The sequence below is a fragment of the Castor canadensis genome, chromosome 15, assembly GCF_047511655.1.
Source record: "Castor canadensis chromosome 15, mCasCan1.hap1v2, whole genome shotgun sequence".
NCBI lineage: Eukaryota > Metazoa > Chordata > Mammalia > Rodentia > Castoridae > Castor > Castor canadensis.
The window spans coordinates 67,127,602-67,152,760 of record NC_133400.1 but is presented as its reverse complement, the minus strand read 5'-3'; the positions used below and the strand labels follow the sequence as shown (position 1 = coordinate 67,152,760).

The window sequence follows — 25,159 nt, the reverse complement described above, 5'->3', positions numbered from 1 at the left end:
CATCCCTGAGTTGGTAATGTGATCTCTTTCCTCTGGAGTCCCTAGCCCAGTGACTTGCTTAGGTGAATGGGAACAATGCTTGCTTCTCTGATCCTTCCTTTTCTTTCTGAGTGAATGAGCCAAGTCACGATTCTCTGAAAGTCATCCACTAGGAGTGTCAGGAAGGTAGAGTTGCTGTGGAGATTTCTCTGAGTACAGTAACTGTCAGAACTTGTCAGCCTTCCATAACATCAGGGATATGATGGAATGTCATAGGCCTTCAAGGTGTCATCCTCCCCTGACCACAGGGATTGTCTTGGTTCTGTTTTCTAGTGGGTGACAGAGAATGAGGACATGCAGGGTCAGAAGGACTGTGTGTAACCCAGGGAGAATTCTTCCTGACGGGAAGTGCAGTAGGTCTTCCCTACACCTACAGCCAGCAGGTGTTTCCTGGCCATTGTTCCTGGTGATCACAGCAACTCTGTTTCCATCCACCACAGAATGGGGCTGGGTGGGCTCTTTATGTGCTTCTTGCCCAGGCCAGGGATATGGCCAGCCTTTCTGGAGGTCAAGGTGGGGGCAGTTCTGCCTCTTACACATGGATGGGAAGCTGCGCTGTGGCCCTCCTGTCTTGCACCTCCTAAACTCCTGTCTTGGATCCTTTTTCTTTCTTGGTCCTCTTGCCCTTGGGAATTTACATTGGGGCAAGCTGTAATGAAGGTCCAGGGCGATATTTGAGTGTGGACACTCTTGGCTGAGAGATGCAGAACTTCTCCCTAAAAGTCATCCAGGAGAAATTCCATTCTTTCAAGCTTCAGGTGCTACTGGGCCAGGTGATACATGCCAGAATCCCAGCACTGCAGAGGCAGAGAGAGGCAAGAGGATGGCTCCAGGGCTTTGTACAGAGACTGTCTCAAAACACCTAATAATAACAACAATAATTGCAATAGTAATATACTAAAAGGAACTCTTAGATCACATCACAGGTCGGATGTGTTTTATTGATTGCACGTTGGTTGTTTTCTCATTTTGAGCCCAAAGACTTCCTATCTATTTCTGGTTGCTGGTTTACCACCTTGGTGCTGTCCCTGCAGTGGCTTCTCCAATTGCTTCTGCTGAGGTGTATTGTGGCTCTGTGTTGATTAAAGAGCTTGTTCTGTCCCTTCAGAGCATAAGGTCTATACAGAAGGAAGCAGGGATGTATAGTAAGATTAAGCTGGACACCAAGAATTGCTCCTTTTAGAAACACAAAGTCGTAATTGCAGCTTGCATGTCTGTTTATTTTGTCCTTACCCATTGGGCCTGCTGGTTTTAGATGAATGGGGAAGAGGACGGTGGGCAGTGGTGATCATTTCATGGCTTATCCACCATTTCTGCCTCTTCTGCAAGAGGCAGTCACCAGGGTACAAGCTGCAGACATGCCACCATGCCATGTGGAGTCAGTGCTGTGTCAGTTCTTCCCTGGATACCTTGTTTCAGGTGGCTTGAACCGTATGGCTGGGCTTTCCACATAGGCACTTTGCTAGGTCTGGTTTGGTTTAGATAAAGGGAACTGAGGTTCTTCAGGGAGGTCTGGCCACAAATGGAGTTCTCTGTTGCTCCCACAGTGATGGGTCCCACCACCACAATGGTTCCAGCTGGGGAGCTTTGATGACGCCAGCACATCATGTACAGCGTGGAAGATCTCCTAATTTCTCATGGATACAAACCCTCACGAGACCTCTCAAGACCACGCAAGGATAATCCCGAGGGGTGCCAGCAAACTGGGACAAGGCCCCAAGCGGGCCATGGTCTGCTGAACGGATATGAGGATGACCCTACAGCCTTTGCTCACAATTGTACATCCCTGGGGAAGGGACTTGTGAGTGACTCAGAGAGCAGCCGCAGCACGCCGAGAGGCCACGGGGAGCGCCAAAGTGCTTCTGCTTCTAAAACTGCTGAGGCGGGGTAAGCTTCCGTGTTGACCCACCATTTCTCTTTGACTTAGGAGTTTGGTCTTGGCTTAGACGTAAGTAAACTCTTTCAACCCTATATTTGGCTTGGACCAGGGAGAGAGAGAGGGCTGAAAGACAAGAACACCTCTGTCCTTTGCCGTATTTAAGGTATTCCTGTAGCACATAGCTGGACTTGGCCATAGTAGGCCTTCACTAAACAGTAGTGAGTAAGCAGATACTATCACACTGAGCACTGCATTGTGATGCTGTGCCTCTCTTCTGCCCTCTAACGTGCCCAGCACTCCCATAGAAGGCATTTTAGAGCTTTGTAAAGCTCTCTTATGTCCAGCCACACATTCATAGTGCTGATGGGTTTTCTACTAACACATTTCAGTATCTTGTAGGTTTCAGAGAGTTAAAAAGGGCTATGTGCCCTGCCCCTTTTGACCATTCATATAATTCCATTCTTCTCTAACCTGCCTTGCCATTGCACACATGCTGACCTAGTGTGGATATAGCACCAAAACACAGCACACCTATGGATGTTTTCTTAGGACAGAAAAAGAGGGCAGGTTGGCCAAGTGGGCAGGGTGGTTATTGAAGAGGGAGTTGCAGCAGCTTGCCACAGGGCCAGCATGGGAGGGGAGCCATGAAACTCCCTTCCAAGAAGTTTCAGTGGAAGGAAACCTCAGTTGTCCGTGCATAAAATGTGTTTTTGTCTCTAATGTTGTGTCGGGACCAGGTAGAGTCTGGAGACTAAGAGTGCCGAGCACGTGATGTAGCAGGGTATAAGAAGCCAGAAAGAGATAACGGAACCTTCACAGGGAAGCAGGGTCTGTCTTTAAGAGGAACAAACAAACAGAAAGGGTGGGGAATTAAGGCTGATGGTCACAGGTCTCCTTCCCAGAGAAATCATCTTCCTTCTTGGTTGACAGCTTTCAAACAAACTTGGGAGGGATTTTGTTAGGATGGTCAGAGCTTTCAAAACCTTGGCTGGGCAGAAGCAAAGGAAGGAGAATCTTTTCTTTCCCAGTGTGGTAAAAGCAGGTTGATGTTACCAAAGCAGAGTTTCCACTGATGGGACCAGGTTCAGGAGGGAAATGCAGAATATGAACGAGTAGAAGATGCTCTTTACTAACCTTGTCTTCAAAACTCACACTTCTGTCTACTATTTCTTGGGCTTAACTCTTATCACCCTGGTTCCCTGGAAAACATGTCCACCATGAATTTTTGGAAGAGGGCTCTTTTGGACAAGTTGACTGAGGGTAAAGACAACCTTAATTGCCACCAGACAAACTTGAGCTTGATTTCTTCTTAACTTCTGCTCTTTCTAGTTTGTGCTGAGTATATCTCTATAGTGTAACTTGGATGACAAGGTCCCAAGGTTGTATCTTGTCTCCTGTTTCTTTTGTATTGCTTATAGAGCTTATTACGATACTGTGCACACAGCAGTTACTTAATATGTGCTAATGGATTGTGATGTATTCTTCTTAGCATTGTGACAACTTTGAGACCATACAACTGCTAGATGTTGTAGTACATACCTAAAGTCCCAGCTTCTTGGGAGGCAGAAGGGTTAAAGTTCGAGGCCAGCCCAGCCAAAAATGCAACAAAACCCTGTCTCAAAAACAAAAGGGTTATAAGTATAGCTCAAGTAGTAGAATGCTTGCCTAGCATGCACAAGACCTTGGATTCAATCCCCACCATTGGGGTGGGGAGGAGAGGGAGAGAGAGAGAACCAGAAGACCCAGTTCCTAATGAGGTAAAGTCAGTGGCCTGGAGTCTCTGCAAATGGGTTGTGTAGGTTATGTGGGGTTGTCCTCAGACTTGAAGGATCAGATCAGAGTGAGGTTTCAGAATGGGAGGCAGTAGAATTCCCTTTAGAATTCCATGTGGGCAATATGGCTCCCAATCTCACCCACAGCTTGCTCAGGACTTTTCTTTCTGTGTGGTAGCAGGTTCCTTAGAAGCATCAACCTCCTGCCTAGCCTGTAGGTGGGTGGGCACAGTCGGATATGCAAACAGTCATTCTTTCTGTCATGAATAAGATGTTCAGATGAGTGACTAAGTGTGGCACTGGGACATTTTCCTGCAAGTGGACTGAGTTCTCAATAGGCCCAGCCGACTCTCTGTGTTTCTGAAGTTTACTGACTAACTCTGGAGATGGATAGCAGCTTTTGGATTGCACGTTCCCTTATAGGGCAGAAAGAAAAAAATCACACATAAATGCAAAAATCCAGGCCAGTGCCCATAGCCTTGAGACTTGCGTCTTACACAGCTGCAAGTCTTCCTAGGTTGACATGAAAGGCATTTTCTTTATTTAGTAGCCAACACAGACTGAAAATAGGAGTCAAAGTTTATGGAAAAGTAGTTATGGAGGGGAAGTATTTCCCTTAATCAAAAGTACTTTGGGAGGAAGTAAATAGGTGTCAAAAGTTAACAGCTTAAACAATGTTTAAAAAAAAATAAAAAGAAAGAAAGACAAACTAGCCACATGATGGCTAATGTGAATTCTGGATCTGGAATGAATGTGCTCTGCCAGCTCCTAGCCTTTGGTCACTTGACAAGCACAGCTGTGGTCTTGCTGCCCGTCCTGTCCTACACAGTGACCTCTGTTGGGCTGGTTTCCAGGTCTAGGGGGCACATGGGGCCCAGGATAGCCCTGTCCAACTCCAAGCCATCTGGGGACTGGGAAGAGTCATAGGCTTCTCTAATGCTGGCTCCCTGGTGGGTTGAGGTCTGACCTGGAGTGGGTCCCTACACCTAGGGCAGGTCCTCAGCATCCCACTAGCACCCTAGCAAAGGTGGAGATTAAGGTGGTTTAGAAGGTTACAGAGAGAGATCTTGTTTTATTCTGGCAGTTTGTGGAGACACAGTTCTATTGTAATAGTGTTTTATAGCTGAAAAATGTAAGTCCCCAAGAATGTTAGTGGCTTATCCAGGGCCATTCAGATTGACATGAAAGGGAACCCAGCTTAGCTACAAACTCTGGGCTGCCTGATGCCAGTGATTGCTACCCGCAATACCAGGCCTGGCCATTCTTCCTGTATGAGGCCAAATTCAGTTTGAAAGGGTCCTCAATTCTATGAGCTCCTCTTCAGCGGCCCTGTGATGGACTCTCTTATCACTTTCTTGTCCTCTACCCTCCCCTGGCAGGCATGGCTGTGTCCTTTCCTGTCTGGGGAGCTGTAGAAGGAATGCATGGTTCCATACCCACATTAGGTAATATATATGGTTTTGCTCATCTGTGGCCCTTGTTAAGGACTGCTTAAAATGCAAGGTAGTGTTGTCCATGACTTAGGGCTTGACTGGAATGTCAGCCACGGGCTTTTTAACTTGATTGCCAAATGTGCTGCTTACCTGTTTCTTCACTTGCTGAGAATGCTATACTCTGAGCTTTGTTGCCGGTTCAAGTGATACTGACATCCAAGATGGAAGAAGAGTGATGGTTCTGACATGCAGAGAGGTAAAGAATGTGCCAAATTGCTAAACGGCTGTCATGCTCTCATGGTAAAGACAGGAACCAAAGGTCAATACTCTTTTGTACACAGCCTATTCAAATTAATGAGTAGAGAAAACTCATTTTCCACAGCTACATGTTAATGTGTGGGACCCTCCTTCTTATGGCTGGAAAGTACAGAAGGTGGGCTCTAACCCCTAATGGTGTGACCCTCTCCTAGGGGCCTGCCCTGGCTTTGTTGCCCATACTGAGGACCCTGCTCTAGCATGCTCTACAGGCCACCTTCCTCAAACCCCACCAACCCGCCCTTCCTGAGGCCCTTCCTGTTACCAGAGTTCTAGTCACATGGGGTCACCTTGTGCACTCCCTCTCCAATCTGCCTCCTACTGGAAACTTCACTTCATCTGTCCCACTTCTTTGGGTTCCTTCCATGGAAATCACTCATTCCCATTAATTCTTCCAGTACTTTTCCTGGGCCTCCAGGATTGTCAGCTTTCTGAAAACTGATAACATGTCTCTGACTTGGCTAATTCCTTTTGCAGTTTTTTCAATTAGTAACCAATTAGTTAAATAAATTTGCTGACTCAGTCCTGGTCCTCTGATGTCTAGGTGTTTGTATACCTGCCATGTATTTCAGAATGCCTGGCTTACCTGGGACCAGCGGTAGAAAAGTTGTTCCAGTGACCTTGTGAGGCTAGCTGGGAATGGTCCCATATGAGGGGAAAAGTATTGGCCTCTTGGCTGGGCAGGCAAGGTACAGGGTCAATGGCTTCACCTTACATATCAACACTACAGGACAAGCAGGGAACAAGGGGAGGAGAAGGACACAGCCATTGGCCCAGAAGAACTTTTGGCAGAGTGTGTGGTTCTGAGTGGAAAAGTTTTCTTTCTTTGTGGATTCTCTGCATGCCAGAATTGGATCCACATGAATAAGAATGCAGGACTTGTTGTAAGGAGAGACCATCCTTGGGCAGGAAGTGCAACAAGAGAGCTGGACCACAGACATGGGAGTAACAAAGCTGGGTCCCCATCGGGTGTGGCAGTTGCTGTCTCTCTAGACAGTCTTAGGTGGGGGTGCATTCATTCACCTCAGACTCTCCTTGTCTGCTATCTGGATCTCTGTTCCTGTGCTTCTCCTCTGCTAGACAGTCCTCCCTTTACAATGGCTGCCTTCTAGAACCTTAGGCTTGGGTGACTTTTATTCTTTCTTGTCCCACTGCTACTACCACCTGTTCTGTCCATTTATAGTTTTGAAAAGAGTGGATGGGTTGGCAATGGGTGGGTGCTTCAGCCTTGGTGGAGGAGTGTGCTCTCCTACACTCATGGGAAGAAGGGAAGACCAGACGTGGTGCTGGAGTCTTACCCACATTGAAGACTTTGGATGAGGAGAGTTTCCAGGCCATGGAACCAATAATGGAACAACTCTGACGATGTGGCCGTTCCTCTGTTTAAGTCACTTCCCTCATGGAGAGCTGATGTGGATGCTAACCTACCCCTGAGCACTCTGTCAACACAATGTGCCAATGAAAGTGCTAGCAGGTATTGCATGAAAGTCACTTACATGGTACAGAAGAAACCCACAGGCCATGTCCAAAGCTTGCTGTCCACATGCATGCATGCACGTATACACGTGCATGTACACGAATTGAGATTAAGGGAAACGTGGAAGAGGGGAAAGCTGTGTATTGTCTGTACATAGAGAAAACTATGTGCTTCTAGTGCAGGCAACCATATCTGCATAACACTTAGTGCCCATTAAAATATGTGAAGACTGTTATCAGGCATTCACGGTTTCCTTAGTGTGTTTCCTGTAAAATAGTATAATCAGAGGAAGCTGTAAAATAATTTGACATAGCCGAGGTTTAAATCTCAAAGTCACACCATAACAGGCTTCTCTCTGCTTAGCCCCAGGAATTCTGGTAAAAAAAAAAAAAAAGAAAACGTCTGTTAGTTAACCATAAGAATAACTTGTAATTACCTCTGCCATCAGCGGCCATGGTGACTAATTAGAGACTTAGCAAACTGGGAGAGTCTCTGATGTGGTGGCTTGGGGCCCTCATCTTGGGAGGTTTTTATCAGATCAGTAAACATCCATTCTAGATGGTGCTACTGGATATGGTAAACAGTCCATTTTCAGGGGATTTTTAAGCTTCTTTCAAATCATATCCTGCTTAGAATGGTTTTCCAAAAAAAAGGAATGCTTCAAGTTTAACATCTGTTTCTTTGTATCTCTTTCTCTTTACAAAATTACAAACCAACACACACTATTTGTCTTTTAGCTTAAGTGTCAGGATTGCTGTCTTGGCTTCTTCCCTGAAGTGTGGATTCTTGAGCTGGCATGCTCCTGAGCTCACTTAGAGTCAGGCCTTCCGTTTACCCATCTTTGTGGATGCCTTTTCTCTGGGGCACTTTGTTCTTATTCAGAAGCAGCAAAACCTTCCAGAAGTGTCTGGGTCCTCATCCTCTGGCACATGCTCTCATATGGCTTTGCCATCACCGACCGACTTTTCCCAACAGGATGCGGGAAAAACACAGCAATGAGAAAGTATTTCCAGAGTTAGGGGAAGACTGCAGCAGCAACGCAGCTGAGACTGCATATGTCTTGGCAGCCATGACATCACCAAAAGGAGCCTTGTCCATGGGGATGTTCTTTAGCTAGAGAACTGGGTGAGTTTGGGGAGCTGGGAAATACCTGTGCAAGAGATGGCAGATGGTAAGAATGGGAGACACAAGCTTCATGCAACCCAAGTGAGTCTTTAGGTCCTGTTGCTCTGCTTCTAAGATGATATCTGAGTTCTTGACGAAGAAGGAAGAGTCTAACCTGGAAATCTCATTGATGTGCTGCCATGTACCAGCTGTGGGGTCACAGGCTCATTAGGTGTCTTCCCTTAGGTGTGGTGACAAGAAAGAGTACAAGGGTCTTCTTCAGTGCCTCTCAAGCTCTCTGGTATATGCATCCTAGTGTCTGCCTTCCCCACTCCTTCGTACTCTGAGCTTAGCTTCCAAAGAATAGCAGGTCAGAGGCACAGAGAACACTCCATAAATACTTGTCGACGCAGTGAGTGATAACTGGAAGTGAGGGTGGAGGTAGAAATGTGAGAGGAAGTGAGAAGCTAGAGTGGGTTTTTTTAATGTCTACAGTTGGCACTGAATGGACTATGCTAGTAAAAATAGTTTATCTTGGTAAGAATCTGTTACATCCTTATTAAAAATGGTCTGACTACTTTTTAGATTTACATGAGAACAAATGGATGGGAGCTTGCTCTTCCTGTTTTGTTTTTAACAAACCAAATATTGGTCTGTTTTTCATTGTCATTGAGGGAAAGGGTGCAGCTTCTTTCTTAGAGACCAGCCATGCCTGGGAGGAGCAGCATCTTGTTATGACAGTCAATAGGATCATCACTTCCTATTATTGTGAAGGCCTATGAATTAAAATTTAGGAAAAAACAATGCTAATCTCAAATAATCATCACATCAGTACAACAACTCTTCTCTTTCCCATGTGCTCACCTGTACCTCCTTCCCCAAAATGCAAGAAAAAAGGTTCAGCATTACCTGTCCACTGAGACCTTATTGCAGTTGAGCGAATAATAGCAACAGTAGCTAAAAAAATTTAAAAAAAACAAGTTTGAATGTGTTAGATGCTTTGGTAAATGCTTTAAGTATATTATCTCATTTACTTCCTCCCAACAAACTCCAAAAAGCAGGATTATTTCTATCTCCTCCATACACGTGAGGCATCAGAGGAAGAGAGGTTAGGATGTCACAGAAGGCACATGGTCAGAAAGTGTGGTGTTGGCATTTAATCCTGCACCAGGGCAGAGGCTCTCACACTCCCACAATGTTGCTGCACTCTTCCCTGTTGGTGTCTAGCATTCTCCACTGAGTACAGTGCAGTGCACAGCCAGTGACATCCATCCAACACATCCCACCCACCACGTCTCCATATTGTTATTTTTCTTTTCCTTCCATGCAGATCTTGGTTCCTTCTTTCATTTGCGTTCCTACCCTCTCTACTGCTTCTCTTTTCTTGTGCTCTGTGAGTACATCTATCAGGTGGTCCCTGTGAATGAGAGCTTCAGATGTACCTGCTTCAGGGCTGGGGTTGTGGCTCAGTGGTAGAGAGCTTGACTAGCATATGCCCAAGGCCCTGGGTTCCATCCCCAGCATTGAAAAGGGAAGAAGGAAAAGAAGTCCTCCTTCAGTGAGTGGTTTTCCTAGTCCATGATTTTATTACATACAAAAAAGGTTGAGTATCTCTTATCCAAAATTCTTGGGACCAGCAGAGTTTCAGATTTCAGAATTTTTTTTTTTTTTTGGTTGGAGCTGGTGGTGGGGTTGGGGGTAGGGGTGGGGGTAGGAGGAATATTTGCTTAGGCTTTACTGGCTGCATGCCCTGAATCCAAAAATCCAAAGTTTGCTCCAAAAGCTTCAGACTCTGGAGCATTTTGGATTTTCAGATTAGAGATGTTGTCCTGTAATATTAGAATTATCATCACAGTTTCTAAGATGTTCAATCTTTCATAGCAGCACCCACAGTAAATTCACTAATTGATTAAAAAAAAGCAAGCAGCAATTCCAAACACCTGTCCCTGAGGTCATGCCTCATGAATGCAGTCTGTGGTTCACCTTGCACATCCAAATGGTCTTTACTAGACATTACAAAATCAAAAGTCTGTGACAGCCCTGGCACAAAGATGATGCATGAAACTGTTGGTACCCACAAAGGAGCGATTCGGGTTCATTTCCTGCCATCAGTTTTTTAAAAATGTTTTTAAAACATTATGGCTCTGTGTCATAGCAAGTTGGTACTGCTGCAGGGATGGCTTCCAAATGCCTCTTTTCCCATTCTGAGCTCATCTTTGTAGAGCCTAGAGCCATGCTCAGGCATCCAGACCTGTGATGTTAAGTAACTGTTCTTTGGGTACTATCAGCAGTTGTTTTTCCAAGATACACCCCACTTAGTTACCACTGGGCACAATGACAACCTTTGTGCCTTTACGTTAGTTTCCTATGCCCCTCATCCAGGTGTCTAAACTGTGCATCTTTTAAATGTCCAAAAACATATTTTGCTTTTTCTTCCAGACCCATTATTAAGTTTGTGTATCTAAAAAAAGAAAAACAAGAAATAGCATCCTGAAATAGTCTGCAGGTACACTATTTGTCATCTGCAGTCATTTATTGTGACATTAGAGAAAGCAGGCATAACAGTATTAGCAGTCTGCACAGACATTTGTGGATTCTCTAGTTATAACTGTCCGAGTGCAACCTACCATTCTTGTTCCAAGTGCGCTGGCTGAATGGTGATACTGCTCCACTATGTTTTCTGAGCAGCTCTATCCTGTCTGACTGATCTTTAATTCATGCTAACCTTTACACTTCAGTCTTAATCTTTTTCTGACCTCTTATTTCCCTTTTCCAAAATTAGCCTGTTTGCTCTCCTGTGTCAGAGTGTTATTTGCACAGGATTATATATTGAATAGCCCTAATGTTTTGGGCCTGCCGAGAAATGGAATTGCAGGCTTCTGGTTGACCCAATCAGAGGAGCTTGTTAAGCACTTAACACTGAGGCTGGTGAATTTGAGTCACTCTAAAAAGATGCCCACAATGCCTTCTGCCATGGCAGGGGACAGAAGAAAGCTGCTCCTGGGACAAGTGTGCAGTGCCTCAAATGCTACTGTTATGCTCAGCTTGTCCAGTTATTTATGAATGACTGACCCTCTGGAAGGAGGGCAGCTTTTTACAGAATAGGTTGAGGCAAAATGTGCAGTCACCTGCTGGTCCATAGTATGAACGCCATCACAGTGTGAAGGAGGGGACTGCAGATATGGGGACCAGGAAATGCATGACTAGTGGGACCTCCCCACCTCCTCCCTGACCTCCACATTGAAGGATGACTGACCTAACTTGGGCTGCCCACAGGAGGACCAGGTTCAAGATTTGGTTCATGGAGGAAGGAGGGCTAACTGCAATGCCTATGTTTCACTTCCCACAGAGGACCACTTTCCTCCTTCTTCCATTCAATCTGGCAGCAACAAGTCTCTGCTCAATTTCTTATTAAATCGTGCATTTATCCTGGGCCCTAGGCTGCTGGGCACAGCTCTAGCCTGTAGCATGCCCAGGTATACCTTATCTACTGAGAGGATAGTCTTAGAGAGTGTGAAACACTGGTTAAAGTCATCTCAAATATTGCCATTTTAAGTATGAGACCTTTACATTTTAAAAAGAGTGGGGCTATGAATAGCTCAGTGGTAGAATGTTTGCCTAGAATGTGCAAGGACCTTCCCAATATTCACTTGCAAAAATAAAATAATACAGTAAATACAAAAGACAGTATTTTATCTTTGGTTGAAAATGAGTCATGTGAACTAACAGAAATTCCTGCTAATTTTTCTCTTACTTACCCCATTTAGTGAGTAGATTTGCTAATTTCCCTTCGACACGTTTTTCACATGTTCTTTCTTATTCTAAATATTTTTGAGGAAGTTTCTTTGTTAGTTATTTTGTTGGCCTCATCACTTGTTATCACATACAGAGCTGTTAGCAAGTCTAGCTCCTGCCTTATCTCCATCCTACTCTCCAGGGAATTCTGTATAAAGACCCTGCTGGTCCCACTGAACCTGTAACACAGTTGATGTAGCCTCTCACCTTCCACTTTGCTGCCTTATCTTTTCCCATCCTGCATCAATGTACTCAGTGTGTTTATGTGAGGAGCCTTGTTGTTAATGTTTTCTACATATAAATCTGTAGCTTTTCTTTTTTTTTTGGTAGTGCTGGGGTTTGTACTTAGGGCCTTCAACTTGCCAGGCAGGTGCTGAGGTAGCGTAGCATTTTATATTGCAAGGGACACCATGTATCAAAGCTAGTAGAAGAGCTGCATGGGATAACTTGTATGAAAGAGACATTTACCACGACTCTTACCATACAGGGGTCCACTTATGCCTGTCAGGGCCTGGCTTAGATTAGGTACAAAATAGATATTTGTTAAATAATTGCTTTGTAGTGTTCTATGTCATATGGACTATGTTTTCAAATAGATTATTTCAAATTTCCCAAACGATTTATATTTTCCTTAAATTGGGACTTTGGTATATTATGAAAATAGTAAGCTAAACCCAGAATGCTTAGCCATTTTAACTACTTTTGGCAAAGTGAAGGTGACAACATTTTTGTGTGGAACAGAAAACCAACCACATTATGTCTGTAGGAAGTCACAGTCTGTTTATATTCTTGCCCTAATTACATTGTTTTATCCATCTTCATGGCACATATATGCACCAATAGCACCTTAGGATTTCAGTCACATCTCTCAGCACAATACACACTCACCATGAAATGAGGGAGCATCAGTGGATAAAGTGAGCTAGAGCCACAATGCCACTTACTCCATAAGGTTGGGCACTCCAGAAAATGCTTTTACAAATGAGGGATAAGAAGGGTGCTAAATAAAGACCTGTGGTATATAAAGCCTGCTTGTTGTCAGCTTAAGAACAGAGGTAAGGAAATGGATCATTTCTGATGCAAGGAATCAACCACACACTTCCCTGGGATTCCTTTTGCTTCTCCCAGTTGAGTGTATGACAATTGCAGTATCCTGTTAACTTGCAAATATTGTTGTCCTTGAACTTTGTGTGGAGTCTGATACCTGACAGCCAGGAGGTACTGAGCACTTACAAGTGGATTGATCATCTTCTACGTGTCTCTTCACACACTCAGTCATGCAGGGTCCCTAAGGGAAGGGCCACAGCTTCCAAAGCTGCAAGGCTGGCTCACTCACCTGGGCAGATGGGTCTGCAAAACAGCTAGTGGTAATGGCTTCCAAAATGATAAGTCCTTGTAGAACCCAGCTAATCAGTGTTCTGCCAACCATTCAAAACTCAAAGTGTTGAAAACCCGACTTTGATGGCTACAAAGAGATTGTGACCTGCTCCCATGCCCAGTGTTGACCACCTGCATGGTATGTGAGTAGTAAGCACAGGGGCACTGAGGCTGCTCGGTGGCACAAGCTTTACCTCAAAATGATTTAAAATATTTCTACCCATAACTAAGCTTGGCACTAAGTGGCTGCTTACCAAGTGATTTGGAATCTACCCTTGCCTTTGAAGGCAAAGAAGTAGCTGCAAAATAAGAACAGTAATGATACAATTTTTTACTAGGGGCTCCTTCAGACCAGCTCTCTTCACCTGTGTGTTGGGAATGGTTCCCTTTCAGCCTAGTTCATTCCCTGCCCTTCCATGCAGCCCTCACTGTCATTGCTGTGCTGTATTTCCAGCTGAAAAGTGGTCTGTGTTGTAGAAATATTTGTTTTTGAGACTGTGTCACTATGTAGCAAGGTCAGCCAAGACTCACTATGTAGCTCATTCTATCCTTGAACTCATAGTCCTCCTCTTCAACCTCCTAAGTGTTAGGATTATAGGACTGTACCACCGTGCTTGGCTCTGGGATGTAGAAATAATTTGAAACCACAAAATGTGGTATATGACACTTAAGAACACGAAAAATCTGACCTTGCCAGTAATCAAAGAAATGCTAATTAAATAATGTTATTTTTACTAATCTAATAAGGAAAAAATAATTGTAAGTCGGGGTAAGATGGTCCAGCAAGACCAGCTATCCTCTACTTATGAGGTAGGATTATAAATGGGAATGGCTTATCTAAGGTAACTTGACAATATGCCCCACGATCTACTCATTCGTTTTCTAAGAGTTTATTGTAAATAATCTTTGACCTTTGTTAAGTGTGGACAGTAGCATTTCTCAAAATGTGTTAGAACACCATGGCACAGTATTTCACACCTATAATTCCAGCATGTGTATTTTTGTAAAGGCTCCTAAGAAAAATCTAATGTGCAGCAAAGTAATCCCTCCCCTACCAACTCATAGTCAGCACTACCAGTATTTCCCAGATCACCCAGATAAGAATCCCCTGGATACTTGTTAAAAATATAGATGCCTGGGCCAGACCTAGGCCTACCGAATTTCAACTTTCACAGAGAGAGACTTGGTATTGTGCATACAGTCATGTGTCACTTAATGACAGGGTGATATTCTGAGAGATGCATCATTAGGTGGTTTTGTCATTGTGTAAATCTAGGTGGTACAGGTCAATCATTGGACATGGCCTCTGGATGCAATCAGGAGACAGGAAGAGAACAAAATGCATGTGGCTGCTGCCATCATAATGTAGCCCACTGCTTCCCAATAAACTTTTTTATAAAAAATAAACACAGATCATTAGTAGCATAAGTCATTCATTATCATCAAGTATGTGTGTACATAGTTGCCTGTGTAATGCTTGCATATGAGTGGCGGGGTGGTAGGGGTGCTTACTCCAGCATCACCCCAAACGTGAGTAAAGCATTGCTCCATAATGTTGCAATAGCTACAATGTCAGGAGGTGGTAGGACTTCTTCAGCTTCATTGTAATCTTACAGGGAACAAATGAAATGTCACTATGCATGTGTGACTGTTTAACCTGCCCCCACCCCCACCCCCTGGGTTATTCTCACCATCAAAGCAGTGTGGGAACTACCCCAGCTGTGGTTTTTCCCTGCTGCACACTGGGAACACTTGAAGGGAACCAGGAAGAATTCTGATACCTGATCACTTGTGATGTCCCAGATTCTGTCTCTAACATCTGTGTTCCTCTGTTTGTTTTATAGGTTTTACAGTCAACCCACCTTACCATGGTTCTCACAGCCCCAGATCAGAACCGACCACACCCACAGGAGAAGAGGACAGGAGGTCACTAGCTTGCTGGGTCTGAGGGACCGGGAAGACGTGGAGGTCAGAGGAATGGCTCAAGCCCACAGTCTGCCCGTCCACATGAGGGAGGGTCCATGGGAAGTTGGAGGAAGGACAGAGCATGTGATGAAGAAGGCAGTTTGGGAAGAAGAGCTGAGGATGTCAGGTCCTGCCAAGTGGCACAACGTAAACCTTGAAAGCTGGAACCAGTCAAGGAAATTAGGGAGACAGATGTCTGAGGGTGATGGAAAGAGACTGTTTCAAGATCTATACCCATTTGTTCAAGGAGAGAATTTACTGATTTCTCAGAACAAAAAGAAATCCCGGTCGTTGCCTCGAGTTCTTTCCCCTGAAAGCCTGGCTTGCATGGAAATTCCCATTCCTTTAAATGATGGCCATTTACCAGGTGTCCCTAAAATGCCACTATATCCTGCAAATTGTGCACCATATGTGGAAGCCACAAGGAACCCTGAGAAGGCTGCATTTCCCTGGCCGAAGTTCGGGAGACCTGTCAAGCCTCCTTCTTATGGCTCTCACCATCCGTCCAGGGGAGGGGAAAATAGTGACTTTCAGGACAGCCAGCACACAGACCGACAAGGGTCCTATCTGACAAAAAGTAATGACTCCAGGCATGAGCGTGTAGTGTCAGACTCTGGCTTGGAGCCTCCAGTTTATGTGCCTCCACCCTCATACAGGTCGCCCCCCCAGCACATCCCAAACCCCTACCTGGAAGATCCAGTGCCCAGACATGTGAGTGGCAACCATAGTCAGCAGCAGCACCTGACTGAGGAGGTGGAATCAGGGTGTCCACTTCCTTCTGGCCCAGTTGGAACTGGGAACGAATACACTGCAAGCCTACTATCTCCTCAAGGGGCTCCCCGATACTCCCACCCCATCACTGCCTATGAAGGCTCTGTTCAGTACATCCCCTTTGATGATCCTCGGATACGACACATTAAACTAGCTCAGCCCCCAGGGTTCTGTGAAGAAACGAAGCATGATGACAGGCCATATAATTCTTCTCCTGTCACTGCCCAAGAGTCAGCTCATGAGAAAATGAGACTTGATGATGCCCTTCGACATCCACAGGGCCTGATACCCACATCAGGTGCCGAGCAGGGCCTGGCTTCTGCTGACCCCAGTCCTCGGTGGCTTTGGAGCCAGCTCCCCACAGACGGAGAAAATGGAGTCTTCCTTGACCAAAGAGACCACTGTGTCATGAGAGGACCACAGGCTGACAGGAGAGGTGACCAGCACGGACACCCAGGGGCCCAAGCTCCCTCCCCACACCCACAGGGCCAGAGTACCTGTGAAAGCCAAACAAAGCTCAGAAAGTTTGAAACTGGGATTCAGACCAAGAAAAGTTCCAAGAAAAAAGTGAATGAGACCATATTTTGTTTGGTTTCCATCCCAGTTAAGTCAGAAGCACATCTGCCAGGTATAGATAGGAATAACAATGACCTAAAACCGAGTGGTGCAAGAAAGCCTGGGCTTGATAAGGGCATAGCTCTGCAAGAACAAAGTCTGTTGAGCATGTCTTCCACTGACCTGGAGCTGCAGGCTCTCACAGGAAACATGGCATTCCCAAAACAAGATCTGGGGGAACCGGAGGAAGACAAGCAAACAAATGACCTCAGATTCACCCACCTTGCAAAACACAGAGAACTCAAGTATTCTGGCTCGTGGCCAGGCCACCTGTATAGGGACCAGCAAACCCAAACCAGTTTCCCTGAAGAATCCAAAAGCCCGCAACACCTCCCGGCTGCAAAGCCAGAAGGGCCCAGGAACGTAGCACTGACCCCAAAATGTTTAGACCCCACTGCCTCTGAAGCTCCCCTCCACCCAACATTAGCAGACAGTGACCAAACACAGAAGCCAGAAGCTCCTAACCTCAGGGGTCAAATGTCCCTCAGCCCATCCAGCAATAGCGCTTTTTCTAGGACTTCCTCATCTAGAAATCAGGCATCTGTACCAAAAGCGGGCTCAGGTCAGCCCTGCCTAGATGGGGACCACTCTCCACCCAAGCCGGCGGTGGTGAAAGGAGAGCCTACAGCTGGGCCATGCAATAGCAAACAACTATTTGGTCAGTTTCTCCTGAAACCGGTTAGTCGTCGGCCCTGGGATCTGATAAGCCAGTTAGAAAGTTTCAACAAGGAGCTTCAAGAAGAGGAAGAAAGCCATAATAGTAGCAGCAGTAGCAGCAGCAGCAGCAGCAGCAGTGAGGATAGTGAGACAGATCAGCAGCCTGAAGACTGGGCTGACTGTAGACCAAGGCCCCGGGGCTACCATGAAAGCAGCCAGGAAAGGAGAACCGAGCAGCAGCCAAGGGTGTCAGCGCCAGAGGACCCTGGGTTTCAGGTGGGAAGAGTTAAAAGTAAGTCTGAGAGCTGGAGTGAGGAGCCAAAGCCTTGCCAGCATGATGGTCCTCTGTCCCCTGGTGCCTCGCAGGTGAAAGACAGCAGAGGTGACCCCTTCCAGTGGGTAACTGAAAGTGTGATGGCAGAGCAGCAGCAGCGGAAGCAGGAGGTTGTGAATGGGATGTATGAGCTAGTGGTCAGTCCAGGTCCTGTGAAAAGAACCATGGCCACAAAACCAGCAACTCCATCCTCTCTGGCTGAACCAAGGGAGCCCCTGGAAAGCTGGGAATTCACTGAACTCACAAAAGCTTTAGGCTCTGTGCCACTGAGCAGAGTGGTCCCTCTGGAGGTGGATAGTGGTGAAGAGATGGGCACAGTGGTCGCACTGTCGCTTACTAACAAAACCCGAGGCCTCTCAGCACCAGACCTGCGCTCTGTGGGGCTCACAACAGGACACAAGCAGAATGTCACTGAGCTCGAGGAGGCTTTGGGAGGAAGGAATGCAATGGAAATCCCCCCAAGCGAGTCCCTGCAGGCGAGGGCCGAGAGGATCCTGGGCATTGAGGTGGCTGTGGAGTCCCTCCTGCCGGGTGCCAAGAAAGCAGGACAGAGCCAACCACCTGAGCCTGATGCAAATGCCTGCAGCCCTGAGTCACTCATGGAACAGTCACTGCCTAGCCCAGAACCATCAGGTATTCCCCTAGTGACCACTGATGCCTTCTATAGCAGGAGAAAGTGCGGCTGGACCCAAAGCCCCCTGTTTGTAGGGGAAAGGGCACCCCAGACTTCTGAGCCCTCAGATGTGGATAGGGTCCCTGCCAAGCAAGCTACGAGCCCTGAGCCTCAGCCCAGACCCAGAGAGGCCAGGTCCTTTGAGGAAAAGGATGTGGGGGCAAAGCCACCCTTCAGGTCCACTTTATTCCATTTTATAGAAAGGACCTCAAGTGTGGCAGGCTCAGAAAAAAGGTTCTGAAGCCCTTCCAAAGTGATTGAGAGTTTACAAGAGAGGCTGGCAGCCCCTCCGAGGAGGGCGGACTCTGACCGCGTGATGAGAATGAAGGAGGTGAGCTCTGTGTCTCGGATGAGGTGTCTGAGCTCCAGGAACACAGACTCCAAGGAGGAAGGTGAGGACCGGAAGGCTGTGAGAGGCCAGGCCTGGCCCCCAGGAGGCCCTGTGTCTCTGAGCAGTGGTGATCCTCCCTGGAGAGTGGGACATTCACCCTCCATATCCAAGGGCTTCACCTCTCGAGAAGAAAACAGGCATCCTGCAGCACAAAGGGAGAAGAACTGGGATCCAGATTTCTGGTGCCCAGGTAAGCAGTTAGGGCAGAAGGCACATGCTTGCTATTTGTAATCCTAAATTCATTTTAAAAATAGATTGGTGGATAATACAGCTCTGCCTATTTGGAAGAGAGTAAGTTGACTCTGAACTGTTTTTATCAAAAGATTCATTTTTGCCAGGTATGGTGGTGCACACTTGTAATCCCAGTACTTGGGAGGCTGAAGCAGGAGGAAGGTGAGTTTGAGACCAGCCTAGGCTACATAATGAGACCTTGTTTCAAAAAAAGAAATAAATAATAAATATCAAACACACAGAAAAAGATTCTTCATTTCTAAAGAGCTATCCAGAAGCTTTCTTTAAAAACCAAGATTTTTTCCCATATTCTATAATATCTTCATAGAAGTCATCTATGTAAACAACTGTGTAAAATTATCAACCTAAACAGGGCTTTTACTCTGAAGAGGTGATCATTACAATAAAGCATTTCAGCATGGTTGCCAGCAGGCTGTTAAATCTTGTTGGCGATCCTCGCTTAGGTACTTTGATTTCATTTCACTTTCTTTAATTTTCCCTTTCAACCCTGCCCCCAATTTTTTCTGCTTTCACTATCAACACCATTTATGAAACATTCAAAGATTTAGTAGACTAAATTAACAGTTTTCCCTTTCAAACCCTGCCCAGTCTGCCCACTGTCTTAATCCATTTTCTGTTGCTATCACTGAATATCTGAGGCTGGATAGTTTATAAGAAAGAGAGGTTTGTTTAGTTCTCATCTGAAGGCTGAGAAGTTCGAGACTGCGCAGCCACATCTGGTGAGGGCCTCGTGCTGCTTCATCACATGATGGAAAAGACCAGAAGGCCAAGCACCTGTGGGAGAGATCCAGGGGTGGCGCTCTGGGATAACTGACACACTCTCAGGAACTGCTGCATCCTGGGTGCTAAGTACTGGAGAACTGCCCCTCCTGAGCCAAGTCCTCCCCCTACCATCTTCCCAAGCTGCCCCAACAGGGTTCCGCTCGCTTCCAACCCTGCTTTTTTTTTCTTTTTTTTTTTTTTCATTTTTCTTTTATTATTCATATGTGCATACAAGGCTTGGTTTATTTCTCCCCCCTGCCCCCACCCCCTCCCTTACCACCCACTCCATCCCCTCCCGCTCCCCCCCTCAATACCCAGCAGAAACTATTTTGCCCTTATCTCTAATTTTGTTGAAGAGAGAGTATAAGCAATAATAGGAAGGAACAAGGGGTTTTGCTGGTTGAGATAAGGATAGCTATACAGGGCATTGACTCACATTGATTTCCTGTGCGTGGGTGTTACCTTCTAGGTTAATTCTTTTTAATCTAACCTTTTCTCTAGTTCCTGGTCTCCTTTTCCTATTGGCCTCAGTTGCTTTAAGGTATCTGCTTTAGTTTCTCTGCATTAAGGGCAACAAATACTAGCTAGTTTTTTAGGTGTCTTACCTATCCTCACCCCTCCCTTGTGTGCTCTCTGTGTATAGTTTCTTTTTTTTTTTTTTTAGTGGTACTGGGGTTTGAACTTCACCTTAAGCCACTCCATAAAACCTATTTTTGTGAAGAGTTTCTTGAGATAGTGTCTTATGAACTATTTGTCTGGGCTGTCTTCAAACCGCAATCCTTCTGGTCTCTGCCTCCTGAGTAGCTAGGATTATAGGTGTGTGCCACCAGTGCCTGAATCTCTGTATACAGTTTTTAAAAATCCTTTCTCTTTCAAACAGCAGCTTTAGGGCTTACAACATGCATACTTAACTTTTCATAGCTTACTAAGAATTAATATTTTACCATTTTAATAGGAATGTGGAAACCTCATTACTCTATATGTCCTTTGCCCTCTTCCTTGTGTTATACTGTCTTGCATATTACGTATGCACATCAAAAAACTCCTCAGATGATGTCATGAGTTTTGCTTTCAACTATCTAACATATTTTAAAGAACTTGGAAGAAGAGTCTACTATATTTACCTAGGCATTTATCATTTCTGTGGCTGTTCCTTTATTCTGGATGTTCCAAAATTCCTTTTGGTATTACTTCTCAAATGATATAAATAACACACACACACACACACACACACACACACACACACACACACACACACACCAATGGGGGAGGGGCGGTTCTGGCAGATTCATTTTACTTTTTTGTTTACTCACTCATTTCCTGAATCAGCTCTACAGGCCACCTTTTTTTTTTTTTTCAGTACTGGAGCTTGAATTCAGGGCCTTCACCTTGAGCCACTCCACCAGCCCTATTTTTGTGAAGGGTTTTTCAAGATAGTGTCTTGCGAACTATTTGCCCAGGCTGGCTTTAAACCACGAGCCTCCTGATCTCTGCTTCCTGGGTAGCTAGGATTACAGGCGTGAGCCACTGGCTCCCAGCTATAGGCCCTTTCAATTCCATGTTCTGACTGTGGGGTCCTAGATGAAATTTTCTTGTTATTTTTGCTTTAAAGCCATCCAATATGAAATTTAAAGCCATCATCCAGATTTAAGTCGACATACCAGCTATGAAGGTGGCATTAAAAATCTCTATTCCAAGGAAACGTATCTTTCATATGTAAATATATGTTCCTACCTATACCTCACATATGTGTTATTTATAAAAAGGTCACTATCTTAGGGGTAATTAACTTAATTGTTCATGTGTAGTTGCTGAAGGATACCTTTTTATCTGTAAGTGACTCAACAGGACAGAGTGTCCTTCCTTCTTTTTCTCTGTGACTCTTTTCAGACTACACAGAAAGCAGAGGGATAGGTGAGGCATCCTTTTTTCCTCCGTCAAATGGGGAGAACTCTTAGCCACAATCTCTTTGGCAGTGAAAAATTTGGAAGTTAGTATTTTCTTTGTTTCAGAATTCAAGAAGGTATTTTCTAGTTAGAACATACTAACTAGAAACTCTTAACTAGTTAAGAGTTAAGAGTTAAGAGTTTCTTAACTAAGGCTCAAACCCAAAGGTTAGAAGCCCTTTAAAGGACCAAAGTACTCACAATTATAAAAATGTGTTCCACTACACTGCCAAGTAGGGGTGTTCAGCACTAAAGAAAAAGAGAAGTCCTAAAATTATTTTGAGACTAACTTGCTGCTCTATTTAAATAATTAAAATTATTTTAATATTCTTTAAATATACACACATTGTCTTTTTAGAATAAATATTTTGAAGTTAATCTACATATAATAAAAGGCATTTATAATAAGTGTGGGCTATGAAACATTGTGACAAATAAATCCATCTGTACAATGACCACTAAAATCAACACGTAGGACAGTTTCATTCCTCCAAAGTTCATGTGTCATTTCAATCAATCGCATCTCCTGTCCAGGAGTCCAGCAAACACTTTCCAACCCTCTGACAGTGTTCAGTGAGTGTCTGGCTTCTTTTGTTCAGCATTTACCACATTGTTAAGTTTTTATTGTGGATTCACATTCCATGGCATGAATGTACCACACTTGGATGCACTTTTGGTTTGTTTGCAGGTCTTGACTTTTGTGAATAAAACTGACATAAGTATCATTCATAAAAAAGTCTTTGTGTGGATGTTTTCACTTTTGAGTAAAGATCCGAGTGGAATTGCTGAGACATATGGTAAATGTGTTTTATAAGAATGCCAATCTTTCTCCCCGCCTCACAACAAATGTATTACACTGCCATGGAGGTACAAGTGTTCCATTTGTCCCACCTGGTAACTAGCCATCAGCATTGGCAGTCTTTAATCCATCGAGCTCTTCCAGTACAAAACTGGGTATCTCCGTGCAGAAAAAACTGAACCCATTTTTTACTCCTTATTTCCTAGTTGTGAAAATCAACTAAATTGGATCATATGATCTTATCAATATTACTTATTAGTTCTATAAGCCCCTTTTGTATATGTCTTAGGATTTTCATAACTTCTGTGAGTAAAGACAAATGCAAAAGTATTTTAATATCTGAAAATCCAATTAATTTAATACGTAATTGCAACAGAATAAAAAACTCATGATCATCTCAACTGATATAGAAAAAAATCCTCTAAATTTGTTTTTCATAGTGTGAATTAATTCTTCATAGTATTTTTCATTAGTAGAGTCAGTAGTAATAGCCTCTCATTTTTGAGTGCAGTAATTTCATTTCTTTTTTCCTTTTTGTTTGGTGAGTCTAGGAATTTCATTAATTAGTCAAAAAAACCCTCTAGCTTTTTATCTTATTCTCTACTGTTTTTTTGGTTCTCTGTTTTATTAATCTCTGATGTAATTTTTATTATAGCTTTCTTTCTGCTAACTTTAGGCTTAATTTGCTTTTTTTCTACAGCATCTTTGAGTCAAAGGTTTAGTCTTTGAGTTGAGATTTTCTTTTTAAAATTTGGTGTTTAAATTTATAACTTTCCCTCTAAGCACTATGTTAGATGCATTTTATAAATTTTGGTAAACTGTGTCTTCACTTTCATTAATCTCAAAGTATTTAAATTTTTTTGATTTATCATACATTCATGTTGTCACCCATGTGATAATACTGTGGATGCACACAATGGACTTTGAGCAAGTCCCCCTCCATGGTATTTCCATTCCCCTCTCTTTCTTCCCCTTCCAGTGTGTGGTGGGTTTCATTATACTGACTTCGTATGTATGTGGTGTATTTCCATCTTCTTCACTCCTCAGTATCTAAGTGTTTATAAAATATTCCCTATGACACCTGTTTTGACTCAGTTGTTTAGGAATATGTTGTTTGATTTGCACATACTTGTGAGTTTCCATTACCAATGTCTAAATTCTCTCCATTTTGGTTGTGTAGCATACTTTGTATAACTTTACTTATTTAAAATACATTGATACTTTTGTTATTACTTAGCAATGGGCTCTCCTGGTGAAATTCCTGTGTATTGTGTTGCTGAGCAGTGGTCTACACAGGTCTGTTAGCAATACTTTGGCTATTGTGCTGTTGAAGTCTCTTATTTCCTTGCTATCATGTCTACTATTCTATTATTGAAAATGTAGTTGTAAGATCTCCAACATTGTTGAATGGTTAGTCTCCTTTCAATTCTGTAAGTTTTTTTTCTTCATGTATTTTGGAAGCTCTGCCATGAGTGTGTATATGTTTATAAGCATATTGTCCCGATAGGCTAAATCTCTTAGCATGATAAAATATTCCTCTCTATCTCTAATAACATTTGTTTTGTGGTACTGGGGCTTGAACTAGGGCCTACACCTTGAGCCGCTCCACCAGCCCTACTTTTGTGATGGGTTTTTCAAGATAGGGTCTCACAAACTATTTGCTTGAACTTTCTTCAAACCAAGATCCTCCTGATTTCTGCCTCCTGAGAGGATTACAGGTGTGAGCCACCAGCACCCGGCTCTAATAACATTTTTAAGAATGTTAAATGTTTCAAATCTGTTGTATCTAATATTACTCTAGCGATGCTAGCTTTCTTATGGTTGCTTTTACTTTCAATTTATTTTTATCTTTTTTTTTTTGAGATAGGGTTTTTTGACATAGTCATGGCTGGCTTTGAACTTATGATTCTCCTGCCTCAGCCTTATTTTTATCTTTGGATGTAAAGTATGTCTTTGGTAGATAGCATACAGTTGGACCTTGTTTTTAGTTAAATCCAAACTGGTACAACTGCGTTTCCATTTAATTATTTAACACACTCACGTCTAATTTGTTATAAGGTGGTGGGATAACATTCAAAGTGCTAAAAGAAAAACAGTTTCAAGCAAGAATCTCCCATCTAGCAAAACTACTTTTCAAAATGAATGTGAAATGTGCACATACCATTTGACATTTTGTTTCTGATATGTATCATCTTTTCTATCCTTCTACTCCTCCTTTGCTGGTTTCTTTGCATTAAGTAAATATTTTCCAGCATAACATTTTGCTTTCTTTAATAAAATTTTCACAAGTCATCCTTTTCCTTTTATCCTTTCTTCGTATGTATGAAGTAGAGATGATTTTTTTTTTTTTTTTTTTTTTTTTTTTAGTTTTGGTAGTACTGGGCGTATGTATGAAGTAGATCCCTCCCTCCATCTCTCACTCTTTCCTTCTTTTTTTTTTTTTTGGCAGTGGTATTGGGGACTGAACCCAGGCCTTGTACTTGCAAATGGTCTACCACTTGAGCTACTTCCTCAATCTCTGTTTTATAATTAGAATGCTTAGTGCTTAGTCCATATTCATTTAATATAATTATTGACATGGTTAAATTTAAATCTTATGTCTTGTTACTTATTTTCTATAGCCCCATTTGATTTTCTTTTTTCTTCCGTGCTTGACTCTTTGGATTAATTGAGCAATATCTCAATATCTCATTTTACCCCCCCCCTTATTGGCTAATAAAACTGTTTTATTTTTTAATGGCTGCTGTAAGATTTAAGGTATACATCATCTTCAGTTCATTAGTGTGCCTTCAAGTAATACTAC

At 43.7% G+C, this 25,159-nt stretch overlaps 2 protein-coding genes across 2 annotated transcripts in view; both read left to right on the top strand.

Annotated features, from left to right (window-relative positions):
* The window catches only part of LOC141417489 (junctional cadherin 5-associated protein-like), a 31,061-nt gene extending 12,614 nt beyond the window's left edge, over nucleotides 1-18,447 (top strand). Inside the window, exons 2-3 of the mRNA XM_074056394.1 lie at nucleotides 1,587-1,926; nucleotides 15,036-18,447. Of these exons, the coding sequence (XP_073912495.1) occupies nucleotides 1,646-1,926; nucleotides 15,036-18,447 (3,693 nt within the window). The 5' untranslated portion in view covers nucleotides 1,587-1,645. The remainder of the gene's footprint in view (nucleotides 1-1,586; nucleotides 1,927-15,035) is intronic.
* A 75-nt stretch (nucleotides 18,448-18,522) lies between these two features.
* The window catches only part of LOC141410490 (cyclin-Y-like), a 212,756-nt gene continuing 206,119 nt past the window's right edge, over nucleotides 18,523-25,159 (top strand). The window contains exon 1 of the mRNA XM_074056395.1: nucleotides 18,523-18,787. Within this exon, the coding sequence (XP_073912496.1) occupies nucleotides 18,523-18,787 (265 nt within the window). The remainder of the gene's footprint in view (nucleotides 18,788-25,159) is intronic.